At 37.3% G+C, this 19816-nt stretch overlaps 1 protein-coding gene across 7 annotated transcripts in view; it reads left to right on the top strand.

The window, feature by feature from the left end:
* The window catches only part of DHX57 (DExH-box helicase 57), a 63561-nt gene that overhangs the window by 19056 nt on the left and 24689 nt on the right, over positions 1-19816 (top strand). For all 7 annotated transcript variants that reach the window (XR_007402990.1, XM_025454117.3, XM_025454119.3 and 4 more), the window contains 9 exons: positions 1181-1359; positions 2817-2938; positions 4362-4557; positions 5117-5241; positions 9840-9973; positions 11645-11699; positions 13341-13546; positions 16542-16658; positions 19641-19737. Coding sequence is in view for 6 of the 7 variants with exons in the window: in XM_025454117.3 (XP_025309902.1) it covers positions 1181-1359; positions 2817-2938; positions 4362-4557; positions 5117-5241; positions 9840-9973; positions 11645-11699; positions 13341-13546; positions 16542-16658; positions 19641-19737 (1231 nt within the window). In the remaining variant the exon portion in view is untranslated. The remainder of the gene's footprint in view (positions 1-1180; positions 1360-2816; positions 2939-4361; positions 4558-5116; positions 5242-9839; positions 9974-11644; positions 11700-13340; positions 13547-16541; positions 16659-19640; positions 19738-19816) is intronic.

Here is a 19816-nt window from a genome sequence, read left to right as displayed (position 1 = left end):
ACTAGACCCCCAAAATTCATTATCTTAGGGCTATCTTTATGAACCCCTAAATCCTCAAGTATAAAAAATGTGTGTGCAAGCTTCTGGCTTTATCAAAATCCAGATTTGTTATACAGATTTTTACACTATAATTAAACTCCTTTTTCAGAGTCCAAAGAATTCTCTCTTGTTACCATCGTTCTTTGAGAGAAACAAGTTCTTATTATTTTACAAGATATCTTAAGTAAGCATCAATAAGTAAAGAACAATGAAATTGCATTGAGATGTGGATGATGGACAGTGGGTAGATGTACTCACTAGCTACTTGCTCCCAAATGGCAGCTTCTAGCATATGAGATTCAAATATATTCCTTGAGAAATGACAAAATGTGTGGCATAGACTTTTTTTTTTAAGTAACAGCTTTATTGAGATAAAATTTACATACCATAAAATCTACCCTTAATTTTAAAGTGTACAATTCAGTGGGTTTTTAGTATATTCACAGGGTTGTACAACCGTGACCACTATCTAATTTCAGAACATTTTTATCAACCCTAGAAGAAACCTCATACTTACTTATTAGCAGTGAATCCTCATTTCTTCCTTCCCTCAACCCCTGACAGTCATGAATTTACATTCTGTCTCTATGCATTTGCCTATTCTGTACACTTCATGGAAATGGAATCATACGATATATGGCTTTTGTGAGTGGCTTCTTTCACTTAGCATCATGTTTTTAGGTTCATTCATATTGTAGGATGTATCAATACTTCATTTTACTGCTGACTAATATTCCATTACATAGACATGCCATATTTTGTTTATCAATTTATCACTTAATAGACATTTAGGTTGTTGTATGTTAGAGGATTTTAGGAATACTTGCAAGTAGTTGAAACTTTTGGTTAATTCCTTGAATGTAAAAAGTCTGGAATTAACAAGGTGTGTCATGATTTTTTTTCTTCGTTTTAAATTTGGTTTAGCAGTAGCCACTTGTACTTGATTAAAGTTTATTTGAAGATGGATTTTAAGTTCTTGAGCAGTAGAAGTAGTTGAAATGAATGAACCTGCTTTATTCATGCTTTTAACTTTTTCCCATCTTATGATTTTTTGTTGTTACTTTATTTATTAGATAGTGACTTCCCCCTTTGCTAAAGAAAGGGCTCCATATTGAAAATGTTTCCTTTTATCCCCTTCAAGTTGAAAAAGAATCAGAACCTGAGGAGGAGACAGATGAGGATGAAGGTCCTGCACCAGTTATAGTGGAGAATGAAAGCTATGTGAACCTTAAGAAAAAGATTTCCAAAAGATATGACTGGCAGGCAAAATCAGTATATGCTGAAAATGCTAAAATCTGCAAGCAGTTCCGAATAAAACAGGTAGAGTATTCTGAGATAATGGCTAGCATTGCCTCCCTAATGTGTGGATGAATGGATTAGGCATTAGGAAACCTTGGCTACCCTCCCTAGTATACTTTGGTTTTCTCTAACTCTGAGTGGTCAAACTCTCTGCATGCCACAGCAAATATGGGTGCATGTTCTGGATAGTTTTGGAAAATCCAGTGGCTGGTGACAATGAAACACGCATATATACCAAATATTCTCAGAATCACGTGGCTTTGGTACTCTGATAGAAGATCTGATAAGTGAAATAAAAGTTAATACTGTGATTTACATTAGAAAGAATAGCATAGAAAGGAGAAGGACAAGGAGAGACCCTTACCCCATTTCACAGGATCACAAGATAAATAACTTGCCCAAAGTCACATAGCTAGTAGGTGGCAACACATTGGTTTGAGTTAATTCTCTGTTTCTAAAGTCCATGCTGTTTTTACTCCATTCACACAAAGATTATTTTAGAACCTAAAGTGAACTTTTAGGGCACAGTGGGGTGTTGGGTGTAGGACAAAAGCTTACCCATCTTGGGGATTGGATTAGATGCTGTTTAATGGCTCTTCTAATTATGAGGCTCTAATTCTGATTTTTGACACAGTATGACACTATCGCATATTACAGTGCAATACCTGTAGGACATCAAAAGAAATAGGAATTCACACCATAAATAGTAAGGTGATAGAAACCAAAAATTGTACATTCCAATTTGATCAGTTTGTGTTCAGAGATGATTAATTTATATGATAAAATTATATGCAGAAAATAATATATTAGTATGAATTTCTTATTCAAAAATACATCTTTAGTTTTAACATGCACTACAATGTTTATTGGCCATTGGATGTCAGACTGAGTTACATATATGTGATGCCTGGCCAAAAAGAACCCTTTCATGAGTGCTCTTACTGATTTTAGTAAAAATCTAATGCTGTCCAATGTGGTAGCTAGCTATGTGGGCTATTTAAATTGAAATTAATTAAATTGAAATTAAATTAAAATTTATAATTCAGTTTATCAGTAGCACTGGCCACATTTCAAGTGCTCCCTAGCCACATGGAGCCAGAGGTTGTTATACTGGACAATACTAATATAGGACATTTCCACTAACAGGGAAAGTTCTATTGGATAGTGCTGATGCAGAGACTCTTGCTAGGAAGAGCCATGTAGTGCTAAGCAGGATGGCTTATTTCTCTTGTAAGATCTTGCAATTTATTCAGATGTAGGAAAACCATAAAGATTTCACAACTTATTCTGGCTGATTCTCTGAGCAGCCTCCTGACTTTAAGTCATCAACACCTAATCCTAACAAATCTGCAGTTTCTATCTCTGAACAAATTATTAAAGAGCAAAAAGGGTGGGTCAAGCTATGGGATTCCACACTCAGAGTTTGTGAAAGATGATTCAAAGTAACCTATCTGATGCCTTATCTTTTATGTTGTTAGGCTTCCAGACAGTTCCAGTCAATTCTGCAAGAAAGACAATCACTCCCTGCGTGGGAAGAAAGAGAAACCATTCTTAAATTGTTGAGTGAGCACCAAGTGCTTGTTATAAGTGGTATGACTGGGTAAGAATGCAATTTATTTGTAATGTAGCTTTCAATCCATTAATATGGTGTGTACACTGGTTACCATAACCAGTTCTATGTGTAAAAAACTAGTAGCTGTTATTATTTGTGCTCTTTCTGGTATGGTATGAAATAATATTTCACAGAACATAATATTGCAGGTCTGCAGCCATTTAAAACATTTTTTTTAAAGATTTATCTGAGAAAGAGAGAGAGAGCGAGAGCACAAATACACAGTGGGGAAGGACACAGGGAGGGAAAATCTTAAGCAGACTCCATGCTGAGCATAGAGTTGGACGTGCACCATCCAGACATCCCTAACTGAAAGCTTTTAACAGGCCTATTTTTAAATGTAAAGGATAGTTCCAGAACATTTATTTATTTTAAAAGATTTATTTATTTTAGAGAGAGCACACATGCAAGGTGGGGAAGGGGCGGAGGGAGAGGGAGAGAGAATCCTCAAGCAGACTCCTCCCATTGAGCACAGAGCCCAATGGGGAGCTCAATCCCAGGACCCTGAGATCATGACCTGAGCTGAAATCAAGAGCTAGCTGCTTAACCAACTGAGCCACACAGATGCCCTTACAGAATATTTAACTTGGGAAGTTTCATCTTCTAAATTTATTCTGATTTTCTTAGAGCTTTTATTTGTTCTTTTAAGAACAACTTAAGGCATATTTCTTTTCCTGTTTCACACTTTTCATGTGTTATCCAAACTTATTTTTATTTTTTATTTTTTATTTATGATAGTTACAGAGAGAGAGAGAGGGAGGCAGAGACACAGGCAGAGGGAGAAGCAGGCTCCATGCACCGGGAGCCCGATGTGGGGGATTCGATCCCGGGTCTCCGGGATCACGCCCTGGGCCAAAGGCAGGCGCCAAACCGCTGCGCCACCCAGGGATCCCTATCCAAACTTATTTAACAGGAACAGGTCATAGGCTTAATTTAATTCTATATTCATAGGTATTCAACCTAGTAATTACATTTGTGCCCAGACTCACTGATACAGTACTAATCTGAGATCTTCTGGCTTATTTTTTAACCTCAGTCCACTTGTAGCCAAATCAGTAAGATAATACATAAAATCATAAGACAATACTCCTACTTCTTAGGATTCAAATACAGAGTTCATATTCCTAGAGGTGTTTACAGAACTTAATCTATTGTTTACTCAATTGTCCCAATTTTACAATGATATTAAATTAATATATGATTGCTCTGTTCTTCCAAGTGCAAGTTCCTAGCAGTTTTGGGCTGTAGGTAACAAGGCAGTAGGTTGGTTTAGAAGATAAATGAAGCCGAACAAGTTTTATTATAATTAGCTTTCTCACTTCCCTCATTGCACATAATTGCTTTTTTTTTTTTTTTTTTTAACTAGCACTTGAAAACTCTCATTTTAGGACTTATTTGTTTTGACATACAGATGTGGGAAAACCACACAGATTCCTCAGTTTATTCTGGATGATTCTCTGAGCGGACCACCTGAGAAGGTGGCTAACATCATCTGTACCCAGCCCCGACGAATCTCAGCAATATCTGTTGCTGAACGTGTTGCTAAAGAAAGGACAGAAAGAGTGGGTCTGACTGTGGGGTACCAGATCCGGCTGGAAAGTGTCAAGGTTTGTATACTCTGCTGGTTTCCTGATAACAGAAATTTTGTTTCTGTTATCAGGAATTCTTGGGGCCTGGGGACTCATGGGCAAGTTGGGATACGTACCTCAGTACAACTTAAGACCTTTAAGAAATGTTTTGGTATAAGAACTCTTATTTGAATGTATTTCATTTCTTCTATAAAGATCTTTTATTCTTTATTGGAAGAAATGATCTAGTAATTGCTGTTTTACTCTTAAACTTGGGACTTAATCCATTCAACCAAATAAGAAATGGACAAATTCAGAATTGAGTTCATCACTCATTGTTGGTTTTATGTTTTATAATAACTTTGAATGCTTTTTATGAGTTGTAAACTTAAAATTTTGATATGAAGTAGAAAAGCTTTAACTGTTGTTGCCAATAAGAAACTATGCATTCAGTGTAGTTTCCTATTAAATGGAACTACTGAGGTTTTCAAGATTCTTTGTCCCTATCCATTCAAAATGGCTTTGCCATATTGGCCTTGAAAGTATTTCCTTTTTTCAAAAATTCCATGAATGCTTTCTGTGCCCTTTTCTATGTAAGTCCTCAGCCACCAGACTGTTGTACTGCACCACAGGCGTGCTGCTGAGAAGGCTGGAAGGAGATACATCTCTCCAAGGAGTCACCCATATCATTGTTGATGAAGTTCATGAGAGGACAGAAGAAAGGTAAAACAAGGATCTTCCAAACAAACAGCCATATACTTAAAACAAAGACATCACTGAAATAATTTTGTTCTGTTTCTAATTCAGTTTTCATAGAGCAAAAGAGAAAGGCCACAGAGAAGGCCAAGTTAGAGAAGAGGAACTGCTTCCCTGATATCCAGGGTCTGGAACACTAGAAATGCTAGGAGGGCACATGTTCTTCACTAGAAGAGTCATCATGTTACAGGGACATCTTCTACTAGGAGATACTTTACACCCTCCTGGGCCTCGTGCTGAGCTGGGCTTGGTACCTAGTAGAAATAGCAGTTGTAACATACACTGTAGTTGATAGATTGGTCAATATGTGCTTCCTTCTTAGTTCATTTGGTCTGTCATTCATTCATGCATTTATTGAGACTGGGTTAAGTGCAGAGTGATCTATTAACTGCTGGGGATACTAGAGTGAATAAGCATATGTGATTCTCCTTTATCTCATGGTCTGGAAGGAAAAAGAAATAATGAACAAATAAATAAATAGTTACAAATTGGAGTAAGTGCCATGAAGGAATAAACAGGATGCTCTCTTTTGGGAGGAGAGATTCACGAGATGGTCAGAGCTGATCTCTCTCGAGATGACATTTAAATTAAAAATGGAAGTATGAGAAGGCATCCCATGTGACAGCTGGGGGCAAGGCTAACATTTGCAGGCTCTGGTGGGAAAGGGTGTCATGAGCCCAGAAGCTGGAGGAAGGCCTGTGCAGAGCTGGGTGTAGTATATGAGGGGAAAAGTAGTGGGTAGAAGAGGCAGGAGCCAGATCTTCGAGGACCTCGTATACCATGGACAATAAAGCATTTAGATTTTTTTTTTTTTAAGATTTTCTTTATTTTGGGAAGCCTGAGTGGCTCAGCAGTTGAGCACCTGTCTGGCTCAGGGCACGATCCCGGATTCCTGGGTTTGAGTCCCACATTGGACTCCTTGCATGGAACTTGCTTCTCCCTCTACCTGTGTCTCTGCGTCTCTCTCTCTCTATGTGTCTCATGAATAAATAAATAAAATCTTTAAAAATTTTTATTTATTTATTTATTTTTTTTGAGAGAGTTGAAAGTAGAAGAGCATGAGGGGGGCAGTACTGCAGAGGGAGAAGCAGACCCGAAGCAGGGCCCCATCACAGGACCCCAGGATCATGACCTGAGCCAAAGGCAGACGCTTAACTGACTGAGCCACCCAAGCACCCCTTAGATTTTATTTTAATGGAATTAGAAGTCATTAAGGGGTTGGGACATAAACTCAAAATCTTCAATATTTTAAAAGGAAGGGCTAATAGATGATATCAACCATAGTTTGTCATGTGGATCATGTTCGATAACAACAAAAAAACTAGTAGGGGAGAAAAAAAGACCATAAAATTTTGAGACTTCCCCAAAAGGACTATCCTATTATAAATATCTAGAGAAGAAGCAAAGTCTAAGTAAAGTTGTCAGACTGACAGAGAAGCAGAAAATAGCTAATAGCAAAATTTAAAAAAGAAACATGAATGATAAAAAATTTTTGCAAACTGAATAGAGAAGACATGACTAGAAGACTATTTGTTCAAAGAAATAAATACATTGATATGCTAGTAAACAAGAAATATGAAGTAATTAGACACTAAAGAAAAGCAGACTTAAAGAATACATCAAAATAGGGACACCTGGGTGGCTCAGTGGTTGAGCGTCTGCCTTTGGCTCAGGGCCTGATCCCACAGTCCCGGGATCGAGTCCCACATTGGGCTTCCTGCATGCAGCCTGCTTCTCCCTCTGTCTATGTCTCTGCCTCTCTCTCTCTCTCTGTGTCTCTCATGAATAAATAAATAAAATCTTAAAAAAAAAAAAGAATAGATCAAAATAAAGAGGGAGGCAGAGACATAGGCAGAGGGAGAAGCAGGCTCCCCTCAGGAAGCCTGATGCAGGACTTGATCCCAGGACCCCAGGTTCACAACCTGAGCCAAAGGCAGATGCTCAAGCACTGAGCCACCCATGGGTCCCAACAATAGTAAACTTTTAAATGACTCTATAGAGTCATTTATACTCTGGTAATACAGAAAACACTGGGAATCTTTAAGGGGCAAATAATCTTTTTGTAGAGACTCCAGAAAACAGGAGGGAAAAAACAAATGGTAAGTCATTTCATTTTGCAGGTAAATGTTCAAGTGAACATTTGAAAGAAGAAAATTTTTTCATTAAATAAGTTGGAGGAGGAAATCAAATATAACATTCAACCAGATTAATAATATTTAAATGATTGTATTATAAAAATACATTTAAAACTTTAGGGGAAATTATATCCAGTGTAACTTTAAGTATAAAGAATGGCTTTGGATTTCATAATATTTATATTTCCACATACCCAGAGAAACTGAAGCATAGTTCTGGATCTGGTTTCTAGGGGTAATCATGTTCTCAAAAGTAAAAGATTTCATAAAACTTAATGTGGAATATCAACAGTTAAAAATTCAAAATATTTTAACATCTGAATAAAGATAAGTTACTGTAGAAGGGAGATCCAGACATACCAATCTATGGGAAAGCAGTATACAGATTAAAAGAAAAAGAAAAAGCAAGGGAATACTTGCTAGCTCAGATAGAAAAGGAGAAAAAATGAGAGTAAAATCTAGGTAAAAATATAGACAAAATTGAAGGTTGAATATACAAAAGTTACAGTTGTGTTAGTTTAAAATTTTAAATGAATTTCCTGGTCATAGAGTTAACCAAGTTTGATTTTTCTAAATATTTAGAAAGTATCAAAGAAATATCAAGAATAGTTTCTGTACCCTATATAATAGTTTCCTGTTACAGTTTTGGTCTGTTTTCTTCTGGGGATGTATTAGGAGTTAGGGGAGAGATGTGGTAGAGAGAGATAATGTGTCTCTACAAACACTATTGGAGTTTTCTATACTCCTTTTGATGTAATAGTTAACATAATAGCATGAGCTATCTTTGAAGTTAATAATTGCATAAGGAGATTTTAAAGCATGGATATACTATAAATTATTTAAGCATTTCCTATTGACACATTATTTCCTTTTCCCTAAAAAAGAAAAAAAATCATTAATGCAATTACATTAGCTCATGAAATTAAAGAAAACTAAATAGTACAATAATATACTGTCATTGAAAAAGCAATACAGGGGGCACCTGCTGGCTCAGTTAATAGAACATGAGACTCTTGGTCTTGAGGTTGAGAGTTTGAGCTCCACATTGGGCTGGGGCCTACTATACATATTTTTTTAATTTTTCTTTTTCTTCAGGCAGTACAGATAAAATGGAAGTCCTCACCAGTCTCTCCCCAGAGATAACTATGGGCATCAGACTGATGATATGTCCTTCTATACATTGACATGTATGTTTACTTTGTTAGGATTGGGTACTTTTATTTTCTGGCCTTTTTTGTCTTACACAAATGATAGGCTCAATTAGTAAGTCAAAGAATATTTATTGGGCACTTACTATTCTCCAGACATTGTTCTAGATTACTTTTAGTAGTGAACAAAGTAGACCAAAATCCTTGTCCTAATAAAGCTTATATTCTAATGGATGAGCTCAACAATAAGAAAGATAAATAAGTAGAATATGTTAACTGCTAAGAAAGGGTAACTGCTAAGGGTGATATGAAATGCAGAGAAGGGGAGCATTTGAATTTTTAAACAGAGTAGCCAGAGAAGAGAAGGCCTGGCTGAAAATGTATCTTTGAGTAAAGACTTGAAGGAAGTAAAAAAAAAAAAAAAAAAAAAAAAGACTTGAAGGAAGTGAGGGAGCTACCTGTGAATGTCCAGGAGAAGCCTATTCCAGGCAGATTAATAACATGTGCAAAGTACCTGAGGTACTCCTTAAGGACAGCAAGGAGTACAGTGTGGGTAGAGTGAGTGAATAAGGGAAGAGCAACAGGAGATGAGCGGTGGTGATGCAGATCATGTCATGTAGGACCTAACTTGTTAGTGAGGACTTTAATAAGTCATCAGAGGATTGTGAGAAGAGTGGCAGAGTAAGATTTACATTGAATAGAATTGTTGGTCTGTTCTATTGAGAATAGAGTACAAAGGGGATGCTGAGGCAAGGATATTGCTTTTCTATGGCGCATATTATTCTACAACTTGGGTTTTTTTCACTATGTCTTAGAGATGTTTTCATATCAGTATCAAAGCTCTACCTTATTCCTTTTATCTGCCTCATGTTATTCCACAGAATGGGTGATTTTACTGTAGTTAATGACTTCTTGGTTGATGGATATTTAAGTAGTTTCCATTGTTATACTATTATAAACAATGCAATCATGAAAATCCTTGTATATTCTTCATTATGTACATGTAGATATCAAGAAGTAGAATTATCAAAGGCAATGATAGATCCTATTGGTATTTTGATTGGTACTACACGGATTTTAGTTTATTGCAGGGGGTATCTTTATAATTTTAAGTTCACATCTAGGATCATGACACATCTTTCTGTGAGATTTGTAGTTTTTTTCACATAGATCTTACACATTCCATGCTTAAAATTCACCAAAATTCATTTTTGAATGAATTTAATTCATTTTTATGTATTGAATTTGTTTGATCTTTAGGTGTTTCTTTTATTTCCTTTAGTGACTTCTTGCTACTAGTTTTGAAGGACATTGTGTTGCAGAGACCAAATCTTCAAGTTATTCTAATGAGCGCAACTTTAAATGCTGAACTCTTTTCAGAATATTTCAGTTCCTGCCCAGTTATTACTATACCAGGTGATTAAAATGCATCCTTAAATATGCACTGTTCTAATAAGCAAGTATAATTATTTTTGAAGTTCATTTGAGATATAAAATAACAGGTATTAATACTTATTTTCTAGAAGAGTGATTCACTTATAACAAAATTATGACCAAATAACAAAATTAACAAAGAAGTAACATATCCATTTGCTAAGAGATTTCAGTTTTATATGTGCTTTTTATTTATTTATTTTTTTAAAGATTTTATTTATTTATTCATGAGAGACAGAGAGAGAGAGAGAGGCAGAGACACAGGCAGAGGGAGAAGCAGGCTCCATGCAAGGAGCCCGACGCAGGACTCCATCCTGGGCCCCCAGCATCACACTCCGAGCTGCAGGCGGCACTAAACCGCTGTGCCGTCGGGGCTGCCTTATATGTGCTTTTTTAAAAAGTCTAGGCTAATAGGATTTCTAGGATTCCATTGTGTTTAACATCAAAATGTAAGCTAATAATGGTAAAATGTCACAAAGAGGGAAGTTGTATCTGTATAGCATGTTGATTCATTGCTAGAATCTGCTAACTTTCTGGATGTTGGCCTACTCTGAGAGAAAGTAAAATTGAATAGTCTGTGTCTTTTGGTGTTTCAGTCTCATTGTGGGATTGATTTATCACTATGGGCTTTGCTTTATCCTTTTGCAGTTGATTGCCAAAGGAAGAATTTGGGGATAACTTTTTTTTAAGATTTTTAAAATTTATTTATTCATGTAAGACACAGAAAGAGACAGGTAGAGACATAGGCAGAGGGAGAAGCAGGCTCCCTGCAAGGAGCTCGATGCGGGACTCGATCCCAGATCCCGGGATCATGCCCTGAACTGAAGGCAGATGCTCAACTGCTGAGTCACCCAGGCGTCCCATTTTTTTTTTTTTTAAAGATTTTATTTATTTATTCATGATAGTCACAGAGAGAGAGAGAGAGAGAGAGGCAGAGAGACACAGGCAGAGGGAGAAGCAGGCTCCATGCACCGGGAGCCCGACGTGGGATTCGATCCCGGGTCTCCAGGATCGCGCCCTGGGCCAAAGGCAGGCGCCAAACCGCTGCACCACCCAGGGATCCCCCCATTTTTTTTTTTTTTTAAGATTTTATTTATTTGTTCAGAGAGGCAGAGACATAGGCAGATAGAGAAGCAGACTACAAAAAAAAAAAAAAAGAAGAAGCAGCAGGCTACATGCAGCCTGATGTGGGACCCAATCCCAGGACTCCAAGATCATGCCCTGGGCCGAAGGCAGGCACTCAACTGCTGAGCCACCCAGGTGTCCCAAATTTGGGGATAATTTTGAGGATAATGATATTATTTCTTCTAGTTGTTGGTTAGAGGGAGGAAAGGGGGAGGGTGGGAAAAGTGTAACTGGTTTTAAAAAAAGAGGTTAAAAAAAAGTCTTATTACCAAATGAGCATCTCTTCACCTATGCACTCCTGGAGTTTTTTATGAGCTGGAATCTATCCTTTCTAATTAGTTTTATCATCAAAAGCTTTCTTTCTTTCTTTTTTGATATTTTTAAGACCACAGAACAAACAGCCCCTTATTGTGCCAAGCTTTGTTTTAAGAGAATTTTACACATACAAGTTATTTTTACATATACAAACTATTTATTTCAAGATAGTTGAAACTGAGGCTTTTCTCGTTTATTTTTTTGTTCTTCTAGGTCGTACATTTCCTGTTGATCAATTTTTTCTGGAAGATGCAATTGCTGTGACAAGGTAAGGAAGACATTAACGAAGGTTTGGTGAAAGACTTTGAACACAATTATTATTTTACTTCACTGGGCCAGCATTTTAATAGATATGTTAGTTTTTCTTCTAATTCTCTGTTTGAGTATTTTATTTTCCCTTTTCAGCAAATATTATACAATATTTGCAATTCACAGACAATATTGTATATTGTTAGTACTGACTGGAACCCTAATGTAAACTATAGGCTTTGGGTGATCATGATGTACCTTGTAGGTTCATCAGTTATAACAATTACACCACTCTGGTGGGGGATATTGATAATGAGGGAGACTATGCATATGTGGGGAACAGGGGGTATTGAGAAATCTCTCTAACTTCTGCTCGATATTGCTGTGATCCTAAAACTGCTCTGAAGAACAGAATCTATTTAAAAAATGATGAAGGACAAAATACATGGACAATTTAATAAGAAAAAAAAAAAAACCAATTCTGCAGATAGACTGCCAGTATTTAAATCCCTATACTTAGTAGGGGCACCTAGCTGGCTTACTTGGAGGAACATGCAACTCTTGATCTTAGGGTTGTGAGTTCAAGCATGTTGGGTGTAGAGATTATGTAAAATAAATAAATGATTTTTAAAAATCCTTCTACTTACTAACTGTAACATTGATAAGTAGTTTAATCTCTCTGTGACTCAGTTTCATCATAGGTAGAGTGATCATATTACTAATAGCTGCTTCACAGGGTTGTTATGAGGATTTATTTATTAATTCTTGGAGGTAATAGCTGCCAGTGTCTAGAACTGTGCTTGGTGCATAGCAAATGCTTTATAAATGTTAGCTATTATCATTCTACAAGTCTCAGGGAGCTTGCAGTATAGTGTTAAGATGTCTGTAATTTCAGTACTGGATAGAGAAGGTCATTTCCATTGGATACAAATATATTTCTCTCCTTTGAAAGCCCTGATTTCTCTTCCCATTCTTTGACCTTGAAGATTCCCCATGGTTTTATCCTTGCACTACTTCTTCTCACTGTTAAACTTTTTCATACCTCTGTTAGACTCATGTGATTTCAAATGTTACCTCTGTGCCAAGAATTCCCAGATCATTATCCTTGTTCCTGACCTCTGAGCTCCTTGATATCTGGCACCTGAATTCAATTCAGAATTTTTCTCCTCCCTGCTCCTTCCCTTTCTAATAAGCCCCACTCCTAATTCTCTATTGATTTAATCATGCAGTATTCTCAAGCTAAAAACCCAGAAACAGTGGCTCTCAAACTTTGGTGTGCAATAAGCATACACAGGGAGCTTATTAAAATTGTTATTCTCTGGGCCCCATCCCATTTCTATTGAATGTGAATCTCTGGGGAAATTAATCTTTCAACTAGTTTACCTGTCTTTATTCTCTTTCTTTTTTTTTTTTTTATTCTCTCACTTTCAAACTCAGACTCACTGCCTCCAGAATTATCTTGAAACAGAACCAAAAGCATTCCAGTGTGTTCCCTATCAGAAATAGGGCACAGCTAGCAGACTGGTGGAAGAGTAGCACATGAATTGGGCAGAAACAGAGTAGCATTCTGGTGAATGAGCATATAAATAGGTGAAAATTTTCATTTCTCACCATCAGACTCAGGTACACACAGAACCATTCCTTTGTCTTCCTTCCTCAGGTATGTGTTACAAGACGGAAGCCCATATATGCGCTCCATGAAGCAGATGACAAAGGAGAAGCTAAAAGCAAGGCGCAGCAGAACCGCATTTGAAGAAGTAGAAGAAGACCTGAGGCTCTCTCTTCACCTCCAGCACCAGGACTCTGTCAAAGATGCAGTGCCAGATCAACAGTTAGATTTTAAGCAGCTCCTGGCCCGCTATAAAGGTAATGCGTTCCCTGGGGGAATATTACAGTTATGCTGAAAGGCAACCAGTTCCTCCCCACCCCCAGGTGATCCAGAGGAAGAAAAACGTAGCTCTTGTTTCATATATATTGTCATAATTCATCAGAACAACTTTAAACTTAGAAAAGTAGCAATTCCAACACGTTTTAGGTATAATTGTTACTATAGTTACCAGTAGGCTTTTTTTGTGATTATAGAAGATGTATTATAGGAAAACGGGATAGTGAAATATAAATATATTCTTGAGTATTTTATGACTTCTTATTTTGATACGATTGTAAATTCAAAATTAAAGTGGGCAGGACTATACAATGAACTCTCCTATATCCTTTACCCCCAGTTCACCAATTATTAATATTTTGTTTCATTTGCTTTATCATTTGCTCTGTGTGCATGTATATATTTCTTTCATGAACCTTTTGAATAAGTTGCAGATATGATGTCCCTTAATTCCTAATATTTTAATTATATTTCTTTTCTTTTTTTTTTTAAGATTTTATTTATTTATTCATGAGAGACACAGAGAGAGAGAGAGGCAGAGACACAGGCAGAGGGAGAATCAGGCTCCAGGCAGGGAGCCCGACATGGGACTCAATCCCTGGTCTCCAGGATCAGGACCTGGACTGAAGGTGGCACTAAACCGCTGAGCCACCCGGGCTGCCCCTTTAATTATATTTCTTAAAAGCATAAGCACAGGATATAATCAAAATGAAGATATTTAACTGATATAATACTATTATTTAATCCATATCCAATATTCTAACTTTGCCAATTATCTAAAAAAATATTCTTTACTTCTATTTTTTTCTGGTTCAGAATCCAGTCCACAATTACATATTGCATTCATTGTTATGTGTTTTTCGTTTCTTTTAATCTGAAAAAAACTCCCCAGCCTGTATTTTTCTTTTAAGAGTTTGGGCCAGGGCAGCCCAGGTGGCTCAGCAGTTTAGCGCTGTCTTCAGCCCAGTGTGTGGTCCTGGAGACCCGGGATCAAGTTCCATGTCAGCCTCCCTGCATGGAGCCTGCTTCTCTCTCTGCCTATGTCTTGGCCACTCTCTCTGTGTCTCTCATGAATACATAAATAAAATCTTAAAAAAAGAAAGAAAAGAAAACCACAGAAACAGTGTTGATCCTTCTTTCCTCTCTGTACCTCAGTTTCCCTAACCATAAAATGGTGTTGTTTAGGGAATTAAATGAGATAATACAAATTCCCAACACAAGGCCCAGCTAGTCAGTGCACATTTGTAATTCTAATCCGAATATGTCTGAGTCAAAAAGTTTGTGTTCTTTCAATACGTCATACCAGCTGATAATTCCCATTTGTTTATTCTATTAAATTCTGTTACAGGAAAACCCCCTTGATTTCTCCTTTGAAATTTCAGAATTTTCTTTAACAATTATGACTGGATGGGATGACTAGGTGGTTCAGTGGGTTAAGCATCCAGCTTTTGATTTCAGCTCAGGTAATGATCTCAGGGTTGTGAGCTAGAGGTTCACAAAGGGCTCCATGGTCAGCGTGGAGTCTGCTTGAGATTCTCCCTCTGCCCCTCCTCCCATTCACGCTCTCTCTCTCTCTCTAAAATAAATAAATAAAATCTTTTAAAAGTAAATAAATAAAAATTATGACTGGATTAGCCAGACCTTTCTAATTTCAAGTACACAGTTTACCAAGTTCAAAAAGCACTTCTGAGAACTCCTTTCTGAAGGAAGAGGATGGAAGATTTGGGGTCAAGAAACCTGGCTCTGCGTGATAGTGGGCTGACCGCTTAGCTTCTCCCTTTCCGTATAACAAAAGACCAGGTCTAGTTGATGTCAAGGCTCCCTGACTTTTCAGAAAATTACATGTTTCTGAGCTCAATTTTTAAAACTTTTCTAGTTAAATAATCATAATCAGTCCTTTTAAGTATATGATTGTTTAGCAAAAACTGTCAAACTAAAATTTTTTAAAAATTATTTTCACTTCTCTTTTTTTCTGTTAGCTAATTCTTTCTCCTTTTTGTAAAGTTTGCTTTTTGGAATCTTGACATATAAAAATTATTCCTTCTCTGCCTTCCACACCTAGACACATCCATATTTATGTAGCTTGTATCTTCCTTTCTTTCATGTTTGACCAGTATCAGATTCATACTGCCAGAACAACATTGTTTAGAAACTGCTTTTGCCACTCTTCAAACTTTTCAGCATAATATAGGAAGCTTCCCTTCCTTAATATCACCTGCAACTATTTTGTTCCAGTTAGACTATATTTAGGGTGATAGGCTATTAAGAAGACCCAAAAAGAAAGGCCAGTGGTCTTTGGAGAGTTAGTCTCCCCAGGAATAAGCTATTTATTTTTAAAAGAGCTCAGGCTTAAAGTACAACCCAAAGAACTCTGTCTTTCACTAGTCCTAGATAAATTAGGAGGAGACTGGAGACCCTTACCTAAAAGTCTATGACTAGATTTCAGGGGTTCATGGTGAAGCCATTAAAATCATATGTATTTTTCAGGGAAGATCCAGAACTTTTGCCATTTTCTCAAAGGAACTTAAAGGTGAAGAGTCACTGTCGTGAGGATGTTGGTGAAAGCTGTGGTCTTTGTCCTTTTATTCCTTGAATCACTGTTACCTGGACTTCTATCTGATCTGACTCATGACTTGATGAATCTGGAAAGGGTTTCTAAACTGTATTTGACTTGAATTTTGTTTCTAAGATTTAAATTGTCAATAAATGAGTGATAGATAAAAGAGAGGAAGGAAGAAAGGAAAAAGTCGCCAATCTGGTCCTTTTCAGCAGGGTCAGGTGCCTATTCTTTAAGTCATTGTTCAAGCAAAAAGTGCTCCTAGTAAGAACGTATTTTCTGAGAGACTGAAAGAAAACAATTCATTTCGGTGAGTAAATGTGAACATCTGTGTTATTAAATGAAGAGATTCACCTAGTTCACAGGCATCATTGCTTTAACAAGGATAATTATCCTTCTGATTTTTACCTTTCTTTCAGGAGTTAGCAAATCAGTCATCAAAACAATGTCCATCATGGATTTTGAAAAGGTTAATCTCGAATTAATAGAGGCCTTGTTAGAGTGGATTGTAGATGGAAAGCACTCCTACCCTCCAGGTAACCACTTGTTGTCTTCATTTGTGTGTAACATGGCAAAAAAGAAGGCAGCTCGCTTACTGAGACAGTGGGTACTGTGGGGCCGACCTCCCTTCCTGGATCCCTTGCTCCCACCCTCACTTTTTCACACCTAGTTGTGTGTAAAATTGCTTATGAGGCTTTTCAGGAGGAAATTTTACCTTTTACTTTTTGAGGTTCACCGACTCCTTTTTGCTTGCCATTCTCTTGTTCCCACTGAGCAAAAAGATATTAACAATACAAAGTCCAAAAGGAGGAAAGCTAAAAAGAAGATCTGGGTACTCCATATATTAAACCCTCAGTCCCAGGCTAAATGAGAATCTGGTAATGAGTGTTGAATCCCATGAAGACTCTGCATATGGAGGTCACAGGGCAGGGGGTTAAGAGAACAGGCTTTGGAGTCTGATAAACTTCCAGCTCTGCTATTTGGGAACTGTGTAGCCTTGGATAAAGTCTTTATCCTTGCTCTGCCTCAGTTTCCTTATTTGTGAAATGAAGACAGTCATAATTCCTCTGACATTCAGCTATTTTTAAGATTAAGAGAAACCATATGTAGGGGGTACCTGGCTGGCTCAGTCAGCAGAGCATGTGATTCTTGATCTCTGGGTTGTGAGTTCAAGCCCCATGTTGGGCATAGAGATTGCTTAATAATAAAATCTTTAAAAAAAAAAAAAAAAAAGAAAAAGAAAAAAAGAGACCATATGTAAAGCACTTAGCACAGTACCAGACATATAGTTAATGCCCAGTAAATACCATCTCTAATGGTAACATTATAATCATAACATACATCGTCATTATTGCTATGATCACTGTTGCTACTACTACTAGTATGACCCAGAGCAATCACTACTTTCCCCTTACTCACTGACTTCCTATCCCAGTGGCCTTCTTAACCTCATTTGCAGCCCCTTATCTCCCAAGTCTCCTCATAACTGAATCCTTCCCATCATTCAGGTTTCTGTCAGATATCTTCTCTTCAGAGAAGTCTTCTCTGACCACCTTGTTTTCCCACCGCCCTCTACTCCTTAAGCTATTATGATATCCAAAAATGATCTTCATTTTCATTCTAGCACTTCATTATATCCAGAATTATAGGTCTGCTTGCTGACAGTTTCCTTCAATAGAATGTAAACTCCTTAAGAATAAGGATTTATCATACACCACTGTGTTATTCAGACTCTGGGATTACATCTGGAATATTTAGGTACAGAGTAAAAATTGGTCATGTGCATGAATAGATGCAGCCATTGTTGGGTGACCATAAGTTGATCAAACAGTTACGTCATGTGCTCACTGTACACAGTGCTTTAGAAAGTGGGAATGGCTGCCCTCCTCTGCTTAGACTTTAATAATAAATTTAATAATTTAGTAATTATTATGGTAATTATTACCACATGAAAGGATTGAAGTGCCTTATTTGTTACCATCATGAGCCACATGAAAGGATTAAAGTGCCTTATTTGTTATCTTTTGGCAAATAGTTGGTGTTGGCTAATGCGTTATCACTGGGCTGAATGTCTTGTTCATTCCAAAGGAAAAGATGATTGTTGAAAAACATCAGGCATAGCAGACAAAAAGAACTGTTAGAAAGTTACCTGAATTCACAGCAGAGTAACTGTAGTGAGGGGACTCTGGGGACTCTGATATGTTTGTGGATGTTAATGATAACCCTGATACAGGGACGCCTGGCTGGTTCAGTTGGCAGAGCATGTGACTTTTGACATTGGGGTTGTGAGTTCAAGCTCCATATTGGATGTAGAGCTTACTTTATTAAAAAAAGTTATCTTAAATACAGGTCACCAAGCTGTGAGGGCAGAACAGATCAGGAGGCACAGAGAAATATAGACCAAAAAAATTTCCCCATCCATATAGATTATTTTACCACTCTTTTTAAGTTCATTTATTTATGGAGTGTCTCGGTGGCACAGTCAGTTAAGCAACTGACTTGGTTTTGGCTCAGGTTGTGATGCAAGGGTTGTGACATACAGTTCCACATCAGGCTCTGTGCTCAGCACGGAGTCTGCTTGAAATTCTCTCTCCCTCTCCCTCTGTCCCTCCTGTTCATTCTCTCTTTCTCTGTCTCAAATAAATTCATAATGTCTTTTAAAAAAAATCCCCACTAAGTAAATAAGGAAACTAAATTATTACAAAAATGGAACTCTGAAGGGTGCAAAAGGTATCTTTGAGGATTGGTTTCAACACTTTATAGTATAAAAGCATTAGTTTCCCTATTTACTTAGTGGGGAGAATAATGGTGATAAAGAATAGGTCCTGAGTTCCTTGTGGGCAGATCTTTGGTTTATATGCCGTTGTAGGGATCCCTGGGTGGCGCAGCGGTTTGGCGCCTGCCTTTGGCCCAGGGCGCAATCCTGGAGAGCCGGGATCGAATCCCACATTGGGCTCCCGGTGCATGGAGCCTGCTTCTCCCTCTGCCTGTGTCTCTGCCTCTTTCTCTCTCTCTGTGTGACTATCATAAAAAAATAAAATAAAATAAAATATTTATATGCCGTTGTATCTAGCACAGGGCTGACATAGGCACCCAATAAATATTTGTGGGATTAAAGGAGGGGCATCAATCTCCTCTCTGAATAAAGCACAAAAGAAGGTGACTCTTGTTGAGTGCCCCCTCTTGGCACTGAAATATTCCACAATTATTCAGTGCACTGAAGAAATATGTTTAAAGAGTTTTGCTAATGATTGTTGTATAACTTAAGGTATTATATTTTTCTACACTTAAGTTTTTCCTCTTGTAGAAAGATAATTATGCCCCATTCATTTTGGAGCTAAGTCAGAAAATGTATGAAAAATACTGTTATCCATTAAATCCTTGGGGACTTTACAACAGAAACTGACAGTGAAAAAAATCTCAGTTTATTACATTTTTAAAATTTAAAATAGCTCTGTAGTCCATATTAGTTTTTCTTTTTTTTGCATCTATCACATTGATTCTTTTTATGTACCCAGGTGCTATACTCGTATTTTTACCGGGACTAGCAGAAATCAAAATGCTATATGAACAGCTACAATCTAATTCTCTTTTCAACAACAGACGCAGTCATCGGTAAGTTAATTGCTTTCCCTATCCTTAATTGTCTGTTGCAGTTATATGCAAAGATGAATAACCAGAACAGTCTCTGACA

This window comes from Canis lupus, chromosome 17 (genome assembly GCF_003254725.2).
Source record: "Canis lupus dingo isolate Sandy chromosome 17, ASM325472v2, whole genome shotgun sequence".
NCBI classification, from domain to species: domain Eukaryota; kingdom Metazoa; phylum Chordata; class Mammalia; order Carnivora; family Canidae; genus Canis; species Canis lupus.
Note: the sequence above shows the minus strand (reverse complement) of the source record. Positions and strands in the feature narration are given on the sequence as shown.